Source organism: Triticum urartu, chromosome 1 (assembly GCF_003073215.2).
Source record: "Triticum urartu cultivar G1812 chromosome 1, Tu2.1, whole genome shotgun sequence".
Taxonomy (NCBI): Eukaryota; Viridiplantae; Streptophyta; class Magnoliopsida; order Poales; family Poaceae; genus Triticum; species Triticum urartu.
The window spans coordinates 542,234,241-542,252,949 of record NC_053022.1 but is presented as its reverse complement, the minus strand read 5'-3'; the positions used below and the strand labels follow the sequence as shown (position 1 = coordinate 542,252,949).

General features: G+C 43.8%; 1 protein-coding gene and 1 pseudogene across 1 annotated transcript; both read left to right on the top strand.

Moving 5' to 3' along the window:
* The first annotated feature begins 1,297 nt into the window (after window positions 1-1,297).
* LOC125538454 (wax ester synthase/diacylglycerol acyltransferase 11-like) lies at window positions 1,298-5,686 on the top strand. Its single transcript, XM_048701737.1, has 7 exons — window positions 1,298-1,597; window positions 1,693-2,304; window positions 3,240-3,306; window positions 3,412-3,485; window positions 3,923-4,138; window positions 4,276-4,413; window positions 5,402-5,686. The coding sequence occupies exons 1-7, from the start codon at window positions 1,331-1,333 to the stop codon at window positions 5,567-5,569; spliced, it is 1,542 nt and encodes a 513-aa protein (XP_048557694.1). The 5' UTR covers window positions 1,298-1,330; the 3' UTR covers window positions 5,570-5,686.
* Window positions 5,687-17,015: 11,329 nt separating this feature from the next.
* LOC125538451 lies at window positions 17,016-18,325 on the top strand (annotated as a pseudogene).
* Window positions 18,326-18,709: the final 384 nt, after the last annotated feature.

Below are 18,709 nucleotides of genomic sequence, written 5' to 3'. Positions count from 1 at the left end.
GACTATGTCTAATTAAACAGTGAAAAGAGGATGGTTCACTGGCTGGAACCTCTCGCGCGAGACCTCACATCTCGAGTTGCCAACTGTATCGGTGCGGTTTTTTCTTTCTTTCTTGTGCACTTACATACAAGTGGGACCCATGCACGCGGGCCATGCCACATGGTAAGCGTTAGTAACAGTGAGTTGACGGTAATAAACAGAAATGTATCGAAATGTACCTCAAACACAAATTATAGGATCAATTAACTATGAAATCTATGACCCGTGCTTTTGTTAAATTGCACAGGAACGAAAATTTAATTGCCACGGTCGAATGAAGCAGAGCATGTGCAAGGAGGTACTCAATGCACGCACTTCGCTGTGCCCATTCGTTTGGAATGTGAAACCACATCGCACGCATTTATTCTGTAACATGTTTGATCACATCGCCAATCGGCTAGGCCGTTCCCTCCTCGCCAGCCAAACAGCCGGTAGTGACAGGCTCAGGTTCCGTGTATGATGAGCACTATAATAGTGTCCTTAGAGCAAATATAATAAGATGTATATTTTTGCTTAGGTGGTGTTTGGTTTTCTAGTCCTATGACTTTTTTTAGTCCCAACTAAAAAGTCCCTAATTCCTAAAAAGTCCCTTCCTGTTTGTTTCCAGAGACTAAAAAGTCCCTAGTCCCTTCCTAGAGGTTATTAAATGACCATGTTGCCCCTACTATATAGAAAAATAACAATCAAACAACACCATGGGATGGCGGGCCAATGGGTGCATGAAGGGGCATTGTTGGAAAAGTCCTAAAAAGTCCCAAAAAGACTCTCCTTGAGAGTCTTTTCATTTAGTCCCAAATGACTAGTTTATAGTCCCTAAAAAGTCCCTCCCGTTTGGTAAAAAAGTCTCTAAGAAAGAATTTTCCTAGTCCCTACACAAAAAAGTCCCTGGAAACAAACACCCCCTTAGTTGGACGAGAGAGAAGAGGTGAGAGAAGAGAAGCGGGCTACAAACTTAGAGCCGACTATAGCATGAGCTTCAACATCTTTTGTGAGAGAAATATGTGGGCCATATATTAATGATGTAATATACTAGTATGACTAACTATTGTATAAGTGGGCTATAAGATTGCCTACAAGTGACATGACAAATTCATATAGCCGGCTGTTGGCTATACTATTAATCATGTTGTTAATTGCCATCCTAGACCTAGTGTCTCACAATTTTTTTTGTTGCCCTCCTGGTCCTTATCAGTAACAACTTTCCTCGCCCTATATATTACACCAGTCACGCCATACATGCATGCAGTGATCGCTCGAGTGGGTAGTGACTCTTCTTGAAACTAAACTAGCTATGGGTAGTACTGGTAGCCCCTCCTCGGTAGCCGCTCTAGCAACAAGCGGCCGGCCACTCCCGATACGCACGCCAAGATCAGCGACGGCGACGGATGATTCCCCGGCAGCCGCGGCTGCGGAGGAGCCCGTGAGCCCTACCGCAAGACTCATGGAAGCTCTATACATCGTGGTTACAGTCGGCCTTGGCTGCCCCGTAAACCTCCCCGTCTTCAGCGCCGGCATCGCTACCCAAGTTGCGCGTTACCCGCGCTTCTGCAGCATTCAGGTATACATACATACACTCTTACCATTGAAACCTACATATAACGTAGCTACACTAGCTAGGTTTAACCCGTGAGCGCGCGCTTGCATGCACGGCAGGTGACAGACGGGTGCAAGAACCCGCGGTGGGAGCGCACGGCGGTGAACGTGGACGACCACATGATCGTCCCGACACTGGACCCCGTCGCCGTGGAGGCCGACCCGGATCGGGCCGTGGAGGACTACGTGGCCTCGCTGCCCGAGCTCCCCATGGACCGCTCCCGCCCGCTCTGGGAGTTCCACTTCCTCGACTTCCCGACCTCCGAGGCCACCTCCACCGTGGTGATCCGCGTGCACCACTCCCTCGGCGACGGGACGTCGCTGATTATGCTCCTTCTGGCGTCCGCACGCAGTGCCTCCGACCCGACACGCCTGCCGACCATGCGGGAGTTGACGGTGCGCACGGGCGCCATCTACAAGCCGCGGCGCCGGCAGCCACCGTCGGCGGGCGCCCTGGCGGCATTCGCGGCATGGTTCTTTTCGTATCTTGTGCTCGCGTGGAATACCGTCGTGGATGTCGCCTCCTTCGCGGCGACGGCTGCGTTCTTGGGAGACCCACACACTCTGTTCAGACGTGTGGATCACGATGTTGCGTTCATCTCCCCCAGGCGCTTCGTGCGCCGGAGCCTTAGCTTGGACGACGTCAGGTTCATCAAGAATGCCATGAACTACGTAAGTAACTAAGTATATACATGACCTAGCCATCTACCTACCAGTTTGATCGTATAAGGACAGCTCTGGCGGATCCCCTAAATTTTAGAGCAGTAAATGGCCAAGTAAACCTTATTGAAGTATTTTTTTGTACTTCTCTAAATTTTGGTCGTTTCTAGCCAATTCCTAATTTTAATGGAGTATTTTTTTGACAAATTATTCCAATTCTGGTTTACATAATACATTGCAACTACATATTAGCACACATATAAAAACCAAACATAATAAACAAGTTTCACACAATTCATTACAAATTGATAGTTTACAAACCAAATTATTCAAATTCAAACACACTGCATGGTAAAAAATGAAGTAAATAACATGATAAAGCACAACTACAAAGTGGTAAGGAGATGCCAACGACAATTTTCAAGTCATCGTTATCTTCTTCCTCCTCGGATGACGATGAGTCCTCAAAGAACACCTCTCTCAGCATCGTTATCTTTAATTCAAATGATTCAGTTCAATTCAGTGGGACAAAACAAAACAAGACAAACCCCCCAAAAAAACCTCACCTAGGCAAACCGTCAAACACTTGCAAGGCGATGGAGGTGTACCGGCCGGCCGACGATGTTGAGCCCAAACTAGCGGGCGACGAGGCGTGGGGATGACCGACAAAAGTGCGTATGCATGGTAAGATGTTGGGTAGCCAAGGAGGAAAAATATCTGAGGTGGTTTCCGTCGAATCGCTTGATGCGGCAGCAGCGGCGTTTCAACTCGACTCCAACAACGACGACGGACGGCAAATGGAGATTCTATTCAAAGATTACACCGCCATCCATGGGAGGAGAAAACCTTTCTAGCTGTATATGCTCCAGCCGTGTAGATATAGCCAGTCTCTTAATTTTGCAATTTTTTCTTTGTACTCACTTTTGTTATTATTTTGTTTTCCGGAGACCGTCAATGATGTGCTAGTTGGAGCGACTTCTGCTGCTCTGTCACAATACTACTTTCGCAAGTCTGGTAAGTGATCTATGTCTCGCAAGGAGGGGTGTACAGTTTCTACCATGGTTCGATCTGTTTTATTTACTCTTCATATTTGCGTAACTTATTATCATTTTATGCTAGGTTACTCCAGGACAAGCAAACAATGTTTGCGGTCTATCCTCTTTGTCAACACAAGGCCAACCACTAGCCTACAAGTAAGTCTTTTATTGAAATATGTAAAAAAAATCATCAAACGTGTGCCAGCAATTATTGATTTTCATCCATTTATGTATTTTAGTAGTAACAAATGATTACCATCCTCGTGTAATTAGATGACGTTTTAGGACAATCTCCAATAAATGTGCAAGTTTGGTCATTACTTTTCATACAAATTTGTTATTGAAACAATATAAAACCATGGTATTTATGAAATATGTTTCTTGACAAAATAATGATATTATATATGTTTAGCTGGCCAACCAAAACAGTTTCAGTGTATATTACTATAGTCAATATTGGAGTATAGCTAGTTAGATTACACACTTGGTGAAACTTAACTTATTTCTGAATGGAGGTTTTAATTAGATCATCTCACCACCAATTTGTAGCATATCCTTATTTTAGTTTAATGTTTTCTTATAACTATGTACAGGCATATGTTAATATGATAGAATCTGGTAATAATGATGACGTGGCCTGGGGAAATCAACTGGGTTACATCCTTCTTCCATTTCATTTGGCAATGCACGATGATCCACTGGCATATGTTCGCAAAGCGAAGAAGACAGTGGACAGGAAAAAGAGCTCCCTTGAAGTTATCTTCACATATAAGATGACTGAATTTTTTCTCAAAATGCTGGGTCTGAAGGTATATTTGATGCATATTGTACCCCTTTTCAAAATTTAAATTTCACAAAAGTAAGCCAATCTTGTTTAACAAACTAACAGTACTTTTATTTAGTAAATTTTCATGTTTGTAATTGTTCAACTTGACAATCCTGCAAGGCGGGCGCTTTTATCTTCAAACGTATGTTCGCCAATACAACTATTACGTTTTCAAACATGGTTGGACCAACTGAACAAATTGAGTTTTATGGACACCCAGTTGACTTCATCGCACCGAGCGTTTATGGAATTCCACAAGTAAGACATCCACGATCTTACGACGAACCTTCAATATTAAGCAACCTTTTTTTACTTTAATCAACAAAAAATCATCTCTCTGACAACCTACAACGCAAGGACATTTGTCCTCAACGCTCATGTGTTGCTTCTGAACTTAAAATCACTCTAGTTAGTATAAATTATGGAAACCACTCAAGTAAGTTACCTGGTCTGCTGGAACATGAGAAAAAAATGAGAATAAGAGTGCAAAACATCAATAATAACATGTGCATCCTTAATTTACCACTTCATGCTATAGTTATCTCCAAAACGATGAAGTGGTTCGGATGAACTATACTATCAGATACTTTCTCCATTCCCAAATATTTGTAGTTCCAATATTGTCCTAAATCAAACATTTTTTAAGTTGAACAAGTTTATAGAAAAAAATGCTAAAATCTATTGTATCAAATGTCCTTGCTATGATAATATATGAAAAAAATGCTAGAACTATAGTAAAAAAAATGCTATGATAGTATATTTCATAATTATAATCGGTATATAATGCAAAATAACATGTTTGATTGATCTTTGGCTTTTCATGCGAGAAGTTGGTCAATCCAACTAAATGGTATATAAATAGAAGGAACATATTCGAGTTAAATAGTACTCAAAACATGGTGAGGTGTACTAACTCCTCTCACCAATAGAGTGTTTAGCACTAGAATGATAAGTAGGAGTATCTGTGTAGTTGTATTTCCTCTTCTTCTCTTGTGTGTATGAATTTCAAGCCCACGCCCAGCAAATGTTTAGAAGCAATTTTAAATACCATTCATCTGCATAGTTCGCCACTAAATGGCTCCCCAGTTAAGGAGATAACTTGACCTTGGGTAGGCATAAAACCTACTAACCAAGGTAAGATCAATTCCTTGGAGCAATGCAAGTAAAACTTCATCACAGTAAAACCTATAAAATTAACCTTTCAGTGAACCTATTTTGTATTTAATCAACAAGGATTATTTTGCAGGCATTGGTTGTGCACTACCAGAGTTACAATAACACTCTGAAAGTAATTCTATCTGTCGACGAGGAAGTATTTCCAGATTACACTGAACTTCTGGATGACTTTGTTGAGTCCTTCGGGCGAATTAGGGAGGCGGCTTCAAGGCTTTCAACATCTATCAAGAAAGAATGATCAACATGAAGACGCATGAGTGTGCTTTCTAAATCTGTATGATGCTAGCAATATACTGCTCTATATTCTGTTTGTTTGAGACCTCTAGTTATGTTAATAAAAGGCTGTGAGGCTGGTGCCTCACAGTTTTCAACCAAAAAATATATTCTATGGATGTATCACAAGTCAGGTAATAAAAACAAAAACTTTACCAACCTACTTACAAATCAAATGTATTAGGTACATCGCTATTGCTGGATAATCATGTATTGGGAGGGATATATATATATAAAGCTTAACATTTATACCATGGCTACGCATTATGTCCCTCTAACATTTTGTTTTTATCTATTTAACTCCAAAAAATTGTTTTATCCATCGACACCAAATTGAATACTAGGTCACTCCACTCTGTTAGACATGCTTCATTTATCATGTGGCATCAACGTCATATGATTTTCCATGTATTGTCAAAATGTCACCCTCTCTTATTACGTTGCATATATCTCTACAATCAAGAATCGACGAGTTTTGGTTGTGGAGTTAAGCAGGGTCACCGGCAAGGAGGCGGTGCTGCAAGCAAGGAGTGAAGGTTTGAACTTGGAAAGGAAGGCGTAAATAGGGGGAATGTGGCTTTTGGCAAGGGGGAGGGGCGGGGAGGTAGATATTTTCGCAGAAGCCGAAAATTTTGGCTCGATGCAGCAAAAAAACTGACGCGCAAAGTGTCATCAGACACAATCCCTTATCCAGCACTGTGTACGATATGTCAACATCACAAACGATTCATATAGCTTACCCCGTGTGTGATGTGTTTGAACGTGCAAATTTTGATCCAAATTTCCCTGATTACAGTGGCCATCCACGTCATTGCATAATTTGGGTACACAAAGGAGCCTACAACACACCCACACTTCTTAATCGAGCAAGTTCAGAAATTAAACAGAGTTATCTGACTTAAACATTACTCTAACAAATTCAAGACAGACACTCTAAATTTAAACAAAGAGTACTACTCCGCTGGTGCACGTCAATCTCCGCCACCTCCTCCATCTCCAGCTCGCGCCCGACGATCTCCTAGGGAAGGGGCTCCATAGCATCCATCGCACCATACTCGGCAAGCATCTCACCATCTGCGTCCGCCATCTCTTTGGAAAAGGCCGCCACGAGCTGGGCGTGGGCTGCTGTGATCTGGGCTTGGACGGGCTCCGTCGTGGCAAGGTATGCTGCAAAGGAACAGATGGCTACTCAAACGCTCTCGGTAATTGCCAACTCTTCGGCCATGGGATGCCGACCATTGTCGGAGAAACTTCGTTCAATTTGTGTGGTGACCACCGCCAGCTGGGCATGGGCGGCCTCAACATTGTCGTGGACAGCCTCCATCAAGGCTAAGGCCGCCGCTGCAGAACAGACATCCGTTGTGCCGCTCTCGCCAGTTCCGATCCCTAACGTAGATGTTGCTGCCGCCACCAGAGCCACAACAACGACCGTTTGGACTACCTTGGCCGCCCGGTTGTAGATTGCGGTCATGCACACGCAGCTTGTTAGCACGCACTTGGTGCCTGCGGCCGCACTATCGCCGGAGTGGGTCGCCGAAGTGGCCCTCACGACATGGGTCCACGTCTCCATCTTTCACCGACGAGGATTGAGCAGTGAACTGATATTTGGGGAGCAAGCTAGTGTGTTTGACGCGCCGGCTATGAACTGTAGCCGATGCACCTTCTCGCGTAAGCCATATACGTACTACTCGGGCAGTGCTCCAAGATATTTTGTACTGCATCTCACACGGTTGGTGATAATAAACTGTGTTCGATCTACGTGAACTTTCATCTTGATTTGAAATACATAATTGGTTCACAGCGGCAAAGGAGGGTGTTTAAATTTCTAGAACTTTATCGGCAGTGAACATGCAACTATAAGTGTGTCGTAAAAAAAAGGAATTATTCAGGGTTCGTTTGGACATTTTTATACATTAACTTGGTTTTCTAGACATTAGAGGTGCACAATTCAAAATTAAACTACATGCACATGCTCCGGTGCAACCAAATCGGTGGTAAAATCATATGTGTGTCCATGGATTACTGCTTATGTCCCATGCTAGAAATGGGGATGAATTTCAAACACCTCGGTACCGTGGCTCCCCATCAAACGTTGAGATACTTGGTATTGGAATTCTAGTAAATCCAAAACTCGACTGAAATTCATGAATCCTTGCATGCTATCATGGAATGGCATCAACATGATGTGTAAAAGAACTTGTCCCATTTGGGGCAGGTTTTTTTATAAGCTTCTCACCAACCAGAGTTTCTCACCACAAGCCTCATGGTTGCAGTTGGGAACGTGTCAACTTTTTAGATGAAACGATATTCGTTACCCCTTCTTGCTTTCAAAATTTTTCGGGTGTCAACATAACAGGAGTGTCGTGTTCAATTTTGGAATTTTTCGGGGTTTGTTTGGACATTTTTATACATTAACTGAGTTTTCTAGGCATTTATGTGCATAATTCAAATTTGAACTACCGGCACAGGCTCCAGCACATAAAGATGGGTTGAAAAATTAAATGTGTGTCCTTGGTTGCATGCTTAGGTCCCATGCAAGAAATGAAAATGAATGTCAAACACCTCGACACTGTCGCTTAGCCGCAAACATTGAGATACATTGTTTTAAAATTCTAGTAAACACAAAACTCTTCTGAAATTCCTGAAATTTGGAATGCTGTCATGGAATGGCATCAACATGCTATGGTAAAAAAATTGTCCCATTTCGGGCAGGTTTTGGTATAAGCTTCTCAAAAACCAGATCTTCTCACAACATGCCTCATGGTTCTGGTAGGGAACATGTCACCTTTGTGGAAAAAACGATATTTGTTGCTTCTTATTGCTTTCAAATATTTTCTGGTGTCAACATAAAACAACAGGAGTGTCGTGTTAAATTTTGGAATTTTTTGGGGTTCGTTTGGAAATTTTTGAGGATGTCTCCGAATCAACAAACTCAACAGGAGTGTCGTGTCAACGTCCAGCCTGACCCTGAACCTGTAGAAATTGCCTTCAAAATCAAACGAGGATGGCTCCGAATTAACAAACTCACCGATTTTTGAGGCCAATGCCTTCACTTTCCCATGATAAGCAATGGGGAGTTCAATGATCCGCGCCCAGATCTCCACTACAAGAAATATGTCAACTTGTGACCTTGACTATTGGTCATTGAAAGGTCATTGTTTTTCATTTGTGACCTTTTTTTGACCAAAAATAGAAGGTCAAAAGCTGGCGGTCGTAAACTGAAATTAACGACCTTCTCTGTGAGAAGGTCGTGGACGTTTACGACCAAAATATGCCTATTGTTTTGTTTTGGTCACTAGCAGACTCCTTAGGCCACGTAGGCATCTGACGTGGCAATCTGATGTGGCACAAGAATCAGCCCGGTCCAATTCGATTTTCTACATGGGCCTAGCCCAACAATTCGGCATTTTTATTGTTTTTTTCATGTGAATTTTTGGTCGGCTACATGGGCCACGCCCTACAATTCGGCCTTTTAATTTTCTAGGCCATGGCCCTTTTGCAAACCATTTCATTAGGCCTTTTTGTAAGGTTTTACAGAAATGCACAATGTTCCAGTCCACTATTATTTGGGCTGTAGCATTTTTAGAGCCCATATATTATTTGGTCCAGTAGAACATTTGGTCTTTTTATTATTCACTGATTTCCAGTTTACACATTTGAACAGCAAACACTCAATAATTCTCTTAATTAAATGATTAAATTCAGAAATCATTCATCCAAACACACACAACAGCACATACAAGTCTGCACGTCCAACCTCAACTAAAACAAGCAAAAACATATACACATCAACTAAAGTTGTGGTGCGCTTCCATCACATCAGCATCAACCTAAGCGACATTAGATCACCAAAAAGAAACAATGCCATCAACATGAGGCGGTAATCCAACTTAACACTTTGTGAGGAGCAGCGCCACCGGGAGGATGCCGATCGCCCACGAGGGCGCTCCAGCCCAGGGGCAACATGTGGGAGCTAGAGATGTCAATGGAGTATCTGGCCAGCCTCTAGTACCTGGCCACAGGTCACATCAGAAATATTCAGAAATCAGTTGAACATAATTGACTACAAAAGAAATCAAAATTGAACAGAATTGTCATGCTTGTCTACTTTCAGGAAAGTTAATACATATTTCCATGCTTGTCTACCAAAGAAATTGTACCAACTTAACACTTAGTCATGCATAAGTGTTTCACATCAAAAACATACAGCAGTGCAGACTCAAAATTGTATCAACTTAACACTTAGTCATGCATAAGCGTTTCACATCAAAAACATACAAAATTTGGAGTAGGAAACTGAATCTCTAAATACTCCAGCTGCAAATACTGCTAACACTAATAGGCCTGTAGCAAATACTGTATTTTTGGAGTTTTAACAAATGTTCAGTAATTTATGGAGTACAGCAGCAACATCACGTTAAGAAAGTGAGCTAAATCATCACATTTTCAACTCATTACTGAATCTTCTCAGTGAATCAACTAGTACTACAACCAAATTCAGTGAATTAAGTTACTCCATTTTGAAGTATTGCTCGAGTGCTGCTCGAGTGGTCAAACATGCAGAGATACAAGTACTACAGGTTTCTCGAAGGCGTAGAATCGACCTAGCATGTCACAAGAGACATATTAATACATTTTGTTGGTGAGGCAAGGAAATAGATAGCACTATGTACCGCATCTAGAGAATTATGCCCACCTCACTTCATTTGGAGTTAATAAACTCGATAAACAGATAACCCTATCATAGGCATACGCGCAAACAGGTGCATGACAGTGTTAAGTTTTATACAAGGATGTGGCTTATTGAAACTGAAAGTCCAAGTAAAAGTCGTCAAGAGCAAAAATAATGAAATGTTTAGTCCCAGGTTTGTGAACTACGCAGCAATTCTTTTAAACTTGTAATACAGAGGCTGAGTTAGTACGCAGACTGTCTGTAAGCTACAACATGGCCCATCCAAGCACAGCCCAACCCGTCGGCTACAAAGAGCATGAAACAAAAACAAAAAACCATACTTAATTGGAGCTTTATTTTTTTTGTTCTTACACGGGCCGCTAATAAATAAAGAGTCAGAAAAGCGTATGAATGGAATCGAGGCTCTGTTTCAGGTAGCAAAGTGGCAAGCAATCTATTTGTGCTGCAGCAATACTAGGCTTCACTCCGCTCATGATCTACTAATGACTTCTAGCATAAAAAACACTTCTGGCCTAATAAGCAACAGTATAGCATGCACTTATTAAATTCTTAAGAGTAGCACATGCATTGTCTGTTAAGGGCATCACCTGTTACAATTTGTGTTAAAATCTCCTAGGAGTTCAAAGGCTGGAAACAATCTACTATGGAGAAGTGAAGGACCCCAAGTACCTTAAGAGTAGCACATGCATTGTACAATTCTTCTTTACGAGTATCTCCGAAACCATCAGCGTTACCTGTAAAAGTGGTAGTCATCACATGGAAAAATTAGCCAAGCACAGCTGTAATATGGAAAGAAGCACTTCTGTATTTCTATTATATATGCTAGAGAAACTGATTTCTAGTGTTAAAACGTGTAGCTTTGTATACATAATTTTGGTAAGCTAGGCAGAAGCTTAAATATTCAGTGTACAGAAATAGTCATGTGTATGCATATGTTATACTTTGGTCAAGCGAATGGATGAAGACATGACCGCTCCTGGATATACAGAAAGATGGACAACAGTTACACACAAGACAGAGAGAGATGACCTTGAGGTCATCGGCAGAAGGAGAATGATCGGAGGAGTAGCAGCCGGCCTCCGTCGCGAATCTGGAAGCACCAGTCTCGCCATGGCAAATCTGGCGCCGCCTCGATCTAGGGCCTCCCGGCAGGAGAGGGAGAGAAGGTGAGTGGAGGGCGCGACGGTGCACGGCCCGGAGAGCAGCATCAGAGGGCACCGACCGCACGGCCGCGTCGTCGTCGTCGACCGCACGACAATGGACGAAGTAGACGGAGTCATGGTGGACCTGCGCGCATGCATTGGGAGGGAAGGGAGGAAACCGCATGAGCAAAATCGAAACCAAGCAACAGAGAGAGACCGTGTGGGGGAGAGAGAGAGAGGAAACCTTCCATGGCCACGGCTGCCCTTGCGCGGTAGTGGATCCGGCGCTACGAGCAGAGGAAGAGTGGATCTGGGCGTGCCATGGCCGCCAGCTCACTTGCAGCCCTCTTCCCCCAAAGGGGATCGAGAGGTGGTTCAGTGAGAGAGAGAGAGCGGGGAGCTGAGGCCGTCCATCTCGGCCTTCTCGGGAGAGGGGGAGCCGGAGGAGGTGGGGATCCCGGGGAGATGAGGATGACGAGGAGCTGCGGGACTGCGGCAGGGATGCGGCGAAGTTGTCGAGGTCTAGGTCTGCGACGAAGGAGAGGTAGGGCGTGGCCGTGTGGGTGGGGAGGCAGAGGGTGAGGTGCGGGCGTCGGAACCCTAGGATGACGACGGCCTGGGTGGATGGATGGATCCCGGAGCGGAGCGGAGCGAAGCGGGTGGGGGCAGCGAGATCGGGGCGGTGGGTGAGGAGGAAGGGGGCGGTGGGCTGGGAGAGGAGTGGATCGGGAATGGGGCGGCGGCGGCGGGGAGATGGGGGGAAGGGTGCGATTGATCTGAGCTAGGGTTTGGGCTGCGGGTGGGGGTATCTTTTTTTCTTTTCTTTTTCTGTAGATAGATGGATGGATGGATGGATGTGGGATGGAGAGATGGATGGATGGATGGACGCTATGTCATCAATCCTTGGGAAGAGTTCTCATTGGTTCGAAAATCAGTGATTTAAAATAGTTTTAAAGTACTAAAAATAGAGAGATTTTGTAAAGTAGATATCAAAAATGTTTTGCAAAAGGGCACCACACAAATTTTTACTAGAGTTATACTAAATTTTATGGATAAGGACCAATTTGTATGCATTTCTGATCTTTCTAGCTATTTTTAATCATTTTTCGAGTGCCCAAAAGGATGTTTTTTGTGAAGGACCTCCCAAATAATTGTTGCAAAATTGGGCCAAATAATTTTTCTAAAATACTAGGTCATATTTAATGCACAATTGACCAAATGGTTGGGTGTAAAAAGTTTTGATCGACCTCTCGTGAAAAAGAAAAATTTCCGTCGATTCAGTTGGAAGCGGGTCAAATTTGAACTGCAGCTACCTCATAGTTTGCTCTTTATTTTTTCCAAAAATAATTTCTAGGTACATAAGTATCTATTTAATCAGAGAAACACCAAAGAAATTCCAAGATTCAACCACTAGCTAGGAACGGTCAAGCCCGCCGTTTTGATCGCATTTTGAAACAGGCATAAAAAATTCAAAAAAATCAAAAAATTGGGAAACCTTCGCATTGTGTCATTATATGTGGCCAAGTTCCCAAGAAAATAATAAACTTGTAATACGGAAATTATTTTAAAAAAGTGTTCTAAAAAATGAGCTATCACGTGTGGAGATCAATGGCTTTCAAGCCAAATGATCAATCTTATGGCCACATTCATGGCATAGTTTGCTTACATGATCTCATATTGTGCACAAGGGTGCATGTTGGAATGGCAAACAATGTTGCCTAAGGAAGTTTTCATTTTCTTTGAACGAAAAAGCCATTTTCCATTTTTCAAGTGCCCAAAAGGAGGTTTTTTTGTGAAGGACCTCCCAAATAATTGTTGCAAAATTGGACCAAATAATTTTTATAAAATACTAGGCCATATTTAATGCACAATTGACCAAATGGTTGGGTGTAAAAAGTTTTGATACACCTCTCGTGAAAAAGACAAATTTTCGCCGATTCAGCTGGAAGCGGGTCAAATTTGAACTGTAGCTGCCTTCTAGTTTGCTCATTGTTTTTTCCAAAAATCATTTCTAGGTACATAAGTATCTATTTTATCAGAGGAACACCAAAATAATTCCAAGATTCAACCACTAGCTAGAAACGGTCAAGCCCGCCGTTTTGACAACATTTTGAAATGGGAATAAAAAATTCAAAAAATAAAAAAATTGGGAAACCTTCGCCTTGTGTCATTATATGTGGCCAAGTTCCCCTGAAAAATAATAAACTTGTAATACGGAAATTATTTTTAAAAAGTGTTCCCAGAAACGAGCTATCACGTGTGGAGATCAATGGCTTTCAAGCCAAATGATCAATCTTATGGCAACATTCATGGCATAGTTTGCTTAAATGATCTCATAGTGTGCACAAGGGTGCATATTGGAATGGCAAACAATGTTTCCTAAGAAAGTTTTCATTTTCTTTGGACGAAAAAACCATTTTCCATTTTTCGAGTGCCCAAAAGGAGGTTTTTTTGTGAAGGACCTCCCAAATAATTGTTGCAAAATTGTACCAAATCATTTTTATAAAATACTAGGCCATATTTAATGCACAATTGACCAAATGGTTGGGTGTAAAAAGTTTTGATCTACCTCTCGTGAAAAATACTAATTTCCGCCGATTCAGCTGGAAGCGGGTCAAATTTGAACTGTAGCTGCCTTCTAGTTTGCTCTTTATTTTTTCCAAAAATCATTTCTAGGTACATAAGTATCTATTTTATCAGAGAAACACTAAAAAAATTCCAAGATTCAACCACTAGCTAGGAACGGTCATTCCCGCCGTTTTGACCGCATTTTGAAACGGGCATAAAAAATTCAAAAAAAAAATCAAAAAATTGGGAAACCTTTGCATTGTGTCATTATATGTGGCCAAGTTCCCAGGAAAAATAACAAACTTGTAATACGGCAATTATTTTAAAACGTGTTCTCAGAAACGAGCTATCACGTGTGGAGATCAATGGCTTTCAAGCCAAATGATCAATCTTATGGCCACATTCATTGCATAATTTGCTTAAATGATCTCATATTGTGCACAAGGGTGCATATTGGAATGGAAAACAATGTTGCCTAAGGAAGTTTTCATTTTATTTGGACGAAAAAACCATTTTCCATTTTTCGAGTGCCCAAAAGGAGGTTTTTTTGTGAAGGACCTCCAAAATAATTGTTGCAAAATTGGACCAAATCATTTTTCTAAAATATTAGGACATATTTAATGCACAATTGACAAAATGGTTGGGTGTAAAAAGTTTTGATCCACCTCTCGTGAAAAAGACAAATGTCTGCCGATTCAGGTGGAAGCGGGTCAAATTTGAACTGCAGCTGTCTCATAGTTTACTATTTATTTTTTCCAAAAATCATTTCTATTTACATAAGTACCTATTTAATCAGAAATACATGGTTTGGTGGTGATACGTCGAGGTTTGGGCAGTGGCCGAGGGCCCCAACTCTAGAGCGCGTAAACTCGCATGCCCGCCGCGTGGTCACCGCGTGACCATGGCGTTGTCATGTGTTCTGAGCGGCATAGGCATGTCTAGTGGGTTGGGAACTCCCTAGGTAGGTTCTAGGAAGAAAATTACAACATAAGATTCTCACGAGGAGACCGATCGATGCTCAAACATGAATTAGCAGCCAAGTGTTTGATTAGCGGTACAGGAAATGTACATAGCTAATGGGCGTGTGTTTTGGCTGAGGATGATCAGTTACTAAGAAGACCGTCTTCACAAATTTTCAACTCAAAAGGAAGAACCTAGGTGGTACTTGCTTTGCAAAGTACCACACTAGACATAAATACGAATGTTGAAGCTGGGCTCAAAATAATGAATGGATTGAGCTGGCATTTGGTGGAGGATGGTTATTTGGGCATAGGAAAGCACTGTAGAAAATGGATACTATTTGAACATGCCAAAGTGGTACTTCCTTCACAAACTGTTGTTCTGAACAGAATAGGAAAATGAATATTTTTGAACTAGGCAAGGAAGGTTTTTTTTTACATATTTGACTTATATATGACCCAAAGAATTTATGAGATTTTTTTGGGAATTTTGGGAATGACAGAAATATAGGTTGCTTCACAACCTAGGGCAAAAACTGCCACATGGACATGACACATAGGCAAAACTGATGAGGTGGCGCCTAGTCATAGAAACCCACCACAATTTACAAGGCTATGACCATCTATATTGGTCGTTAACAACTAGAAATAAAGTAGCGGACTAGCGTTGTTTGCTTTATGACCATTTTGTGTAAGGAAATTACGACCTTTCTGACCAAAATGGTCGCAATGGTTTAGGGTTTGGAGCCCCCCGAAGAGCTTTTGACCAATTGGTCTCAAATGGTCATAGATCTATGACCAATTCTTTCAAGGTCACTGACAGAAGGTCACTAGTTGACATATTTCTTGTAGTGCTCAAAGGTAAACAACTCAATCGAGGATGGCTTTGTGTATCCATCATATGGGGCGATGATCGCTGGGTTGCCCCGGAAGTGCCATGGTCCTCCCTGTGTGACGCGTTCCCAATCCCCCAAACAGTCAAATTGCATCTGGAACAGATTTTCCTCCAAAGTTTTGATCTTGACTGGCCTGGCTAGATCCCATGCGGATCTCATGTTCCGGAAGAACCAGTAGTTGCTGAACCCCTTGTCCATATGAACTCGGGCCAGGATCATCCACCGGAGTTTCTCCTCCGCCGGGGCATCATCATCCTCGAAGATCACATCATCAAGGTCATCTTCTTTGAGGGCCAACTCTTGCATCATCTCCTCCAGCTTTCCTTTTCCTTTGCGATCAGCCACCGACAGAAAACCGATCTCTCACGGAGAAAAACCATATCCCTCCGGAGGTAGAAGATCGATCCAAGCCTGGAAGGCAGACAGAGCTACCCCCACGGCCGGCCCGAGGTCCGATCCCATGACTGTCGGCGAGAAGGAAGGTAAGAATCTCAACGTCGCCAGAGGCGGCAAGAGGAGACAAAACCCTAGCTAGGGGGAAAACAAGAAAATAAATACTCAGTACCATGTTTTTATATTCATCGCTTGGGCCAATAGAAATACGAGGCAGTAGCAGAGAGTTCAGTACTAGCAGCAATTGGTCGATGTTTAGTACAGTGCGTATTTGACACTTCTCTTGAGGTTAAAAAATGCTCTTTTTTTGTCCCTTTCAAAAGATTGGAGTACAGCAACCCTGGAGACTGATTACTACTACATGATTCAGTTCAAAATCCATATAGTTTTATGATCCCAGTGCAAAGGAATTGACATTTTAGTTACCATCTCTCTATGTAGTAGTGTGCTGTGAAACTTTATTGAAGTTACTAGGATGAAATATATTTGGTTGCTGTCCGTTGTTGTCACTAATAGTCAATAGAGCTGCGATGCATACCCAAGTTTCTTGAAAATTGTTGTCATTGATAGAGCTGTGATGCATATATGTATGAATGTAGCTACTGTACCCTGGTTAGAAAGCTGTAGCTAATGCATGAATCTCTCATTGTTTTCTTTTTATTCAAGGTCTTACGAAATCAGGAAGTTGTAGCCCAAGCCCAACGAAGGCCAAGTTTGTTGACAGGTCCACTGCGCGGAAGTCTTGTGCGCACAGCCGGCAATGTGCACGCCACAACCAGCTGCCGGTCGCATCCGGCTGAACGTCGGCGGGCAGGTGTTTGAGACGACGACTGACACGCTGACGCTCACAGGCGCGGGCGAGGGAACCATGCTCGGTGCTATGTTGGAACCCTGCTGGAATGCCGGCGTCACCGGCGGCGTGCCCGAGTACTTCATCGACCGCAACCAGGCCTGCTTCGCCTCGCTCCTCGACATGCTCCGCACGGGCGCGAGCTCCACGTCCCTCCCGGTGTCCCAGACCGGGTGCTCTTCCGCGAGGCAAACTACTACGGCCTTCTCGATCGCGTCCGCGCCGCTCGCATTGGCGAGCTCAATCTCGACAGGGTCCGGCTGGCCGCGTCCATGCCGCCTGGGCATGCACCGGTGGCCTGCCCGGCCGTCCGTGCGGCGCCCGACGGGGGGTGCTCCGTCACGCACGGCCCCATCGTCGGTCAGAGCGTCGAGGAGCGTCAGCCAGTCTGCCTCACGCTCACGCCTGTTGAGCCGGTCCGCGATGCTGTCTACCTCAGCGACACCACGCTCCTCGTTGGGGGCCGCGGCATGGCAGCTTTCTCCGTGCTCACCGGCGATCTGAGTCACCACTTCCGCAAGAAGACAGCTTCGCTTTTTAACGCGAGGGCGCTGGCCTTTGACCAGCAAACAAACGTCTTTGCTAGCTGCAACAACTCGGGCATAACTCAAGGAATTGGCTACGGCATCGGTGTTTGGGACTGCATCACCGGCGAACAGGCAAGCTCTTTCTTTGACCCGAAGTACGTCGACGCTCTGACCGACGCCAGCAAGCACCAACGCTCTCATGGCGGTCAAGGCATGCTCACCGAAAGATGCTTTCTCGCCGTCTTCCATCACTCTGGTGGATTTCCGAGATATGAGTGTTGTGTGGTCATGGTCCGCCGGCAGCCGGAGATTGAACCAAAGGCGTGTTGCCGATGCCGTCGTGATGGAGGACGAGAGGTCGGTCGGCTTGATCAGCGAGAACCATTATCTCGGGTTCCTCGACATCCGTTCTCAGGGCTCTGTCCAGGAGCCGTGGACATATCAGAGCAAGGTGACGACCCCGATGTGCTATCCGAGCTCGCCGTGCACGGCGGACTGCTCTTAGCGTCCAAGGATGACATCATCTCGGTGTATGGTGGCCCAAATCATGACCGCCTGAGGCTGGCGCTGCGTGGGAGCCAAGGCGGTGGCGCCATTGCTGACTTATCGGTTGGGGTCGACCGTCTCTTCGCGGTGCATCATGAGGACAACTTGCTGGATGTGTGGGAGACACTGCCACCTCCCATCGCCTAATATTTAGGCTATCGTCATTGCTCTACATTCGTACCAGTCTACCGGGGCTTGCATAGTGAGCCGGCTTCAGATCGTAATATATATATTTGTGCTTTGGAGGTGTACTGTGCTTTCGTGATGAATTGCTGGGTGGTTAGTTGTACGTCTGAGCAGAAGATGAACTGAGGTAAGATGAAGGGTTTAATTTGAGTCGCACCTGCTTAATTAGATGAACTGAGGTAAGATGAAGGTAGACCTCACTTGCCAGCGCTCCCCTATAACTTGCATGCACAGACCAAGGGACTGATTAGTAGTATTCCAAACATTGCAAATGATGTTCACTGGCAACCTTCGACCGTAGGTTCTGCCTTGATCCAAGGCCAATATGCTACTCCCTCAATGGCA

What these genes read in the sequence shown, in the direction of transcription:
- LOC125538454 (XM_048701737.1), top strand. Translation starts at nt 1,331, where the DNA reads ATGGGTAGTACTGGTAGCCCCTCCTCGGTAGCCGCTCTAGCAACAAGC. An exon ending in TCAAGAATGCCATGAACTAC is followed by an intron (nt 2,305 to 3,239) that starts GTAAGTAACTAA and finishes TGTTTTCCGGAG; the next exon opens with ACCGTCAATGATGTGCTAGT. An exon ending in ATACTACTTTCGCAAGTCTG is followed by an intron (nt 3,307 to 3,411) that starts GTAAGTGATCTA and finishes ATTTTATGCTAG; the next exon opens with GTTACTCCAGGACAAGCAAA.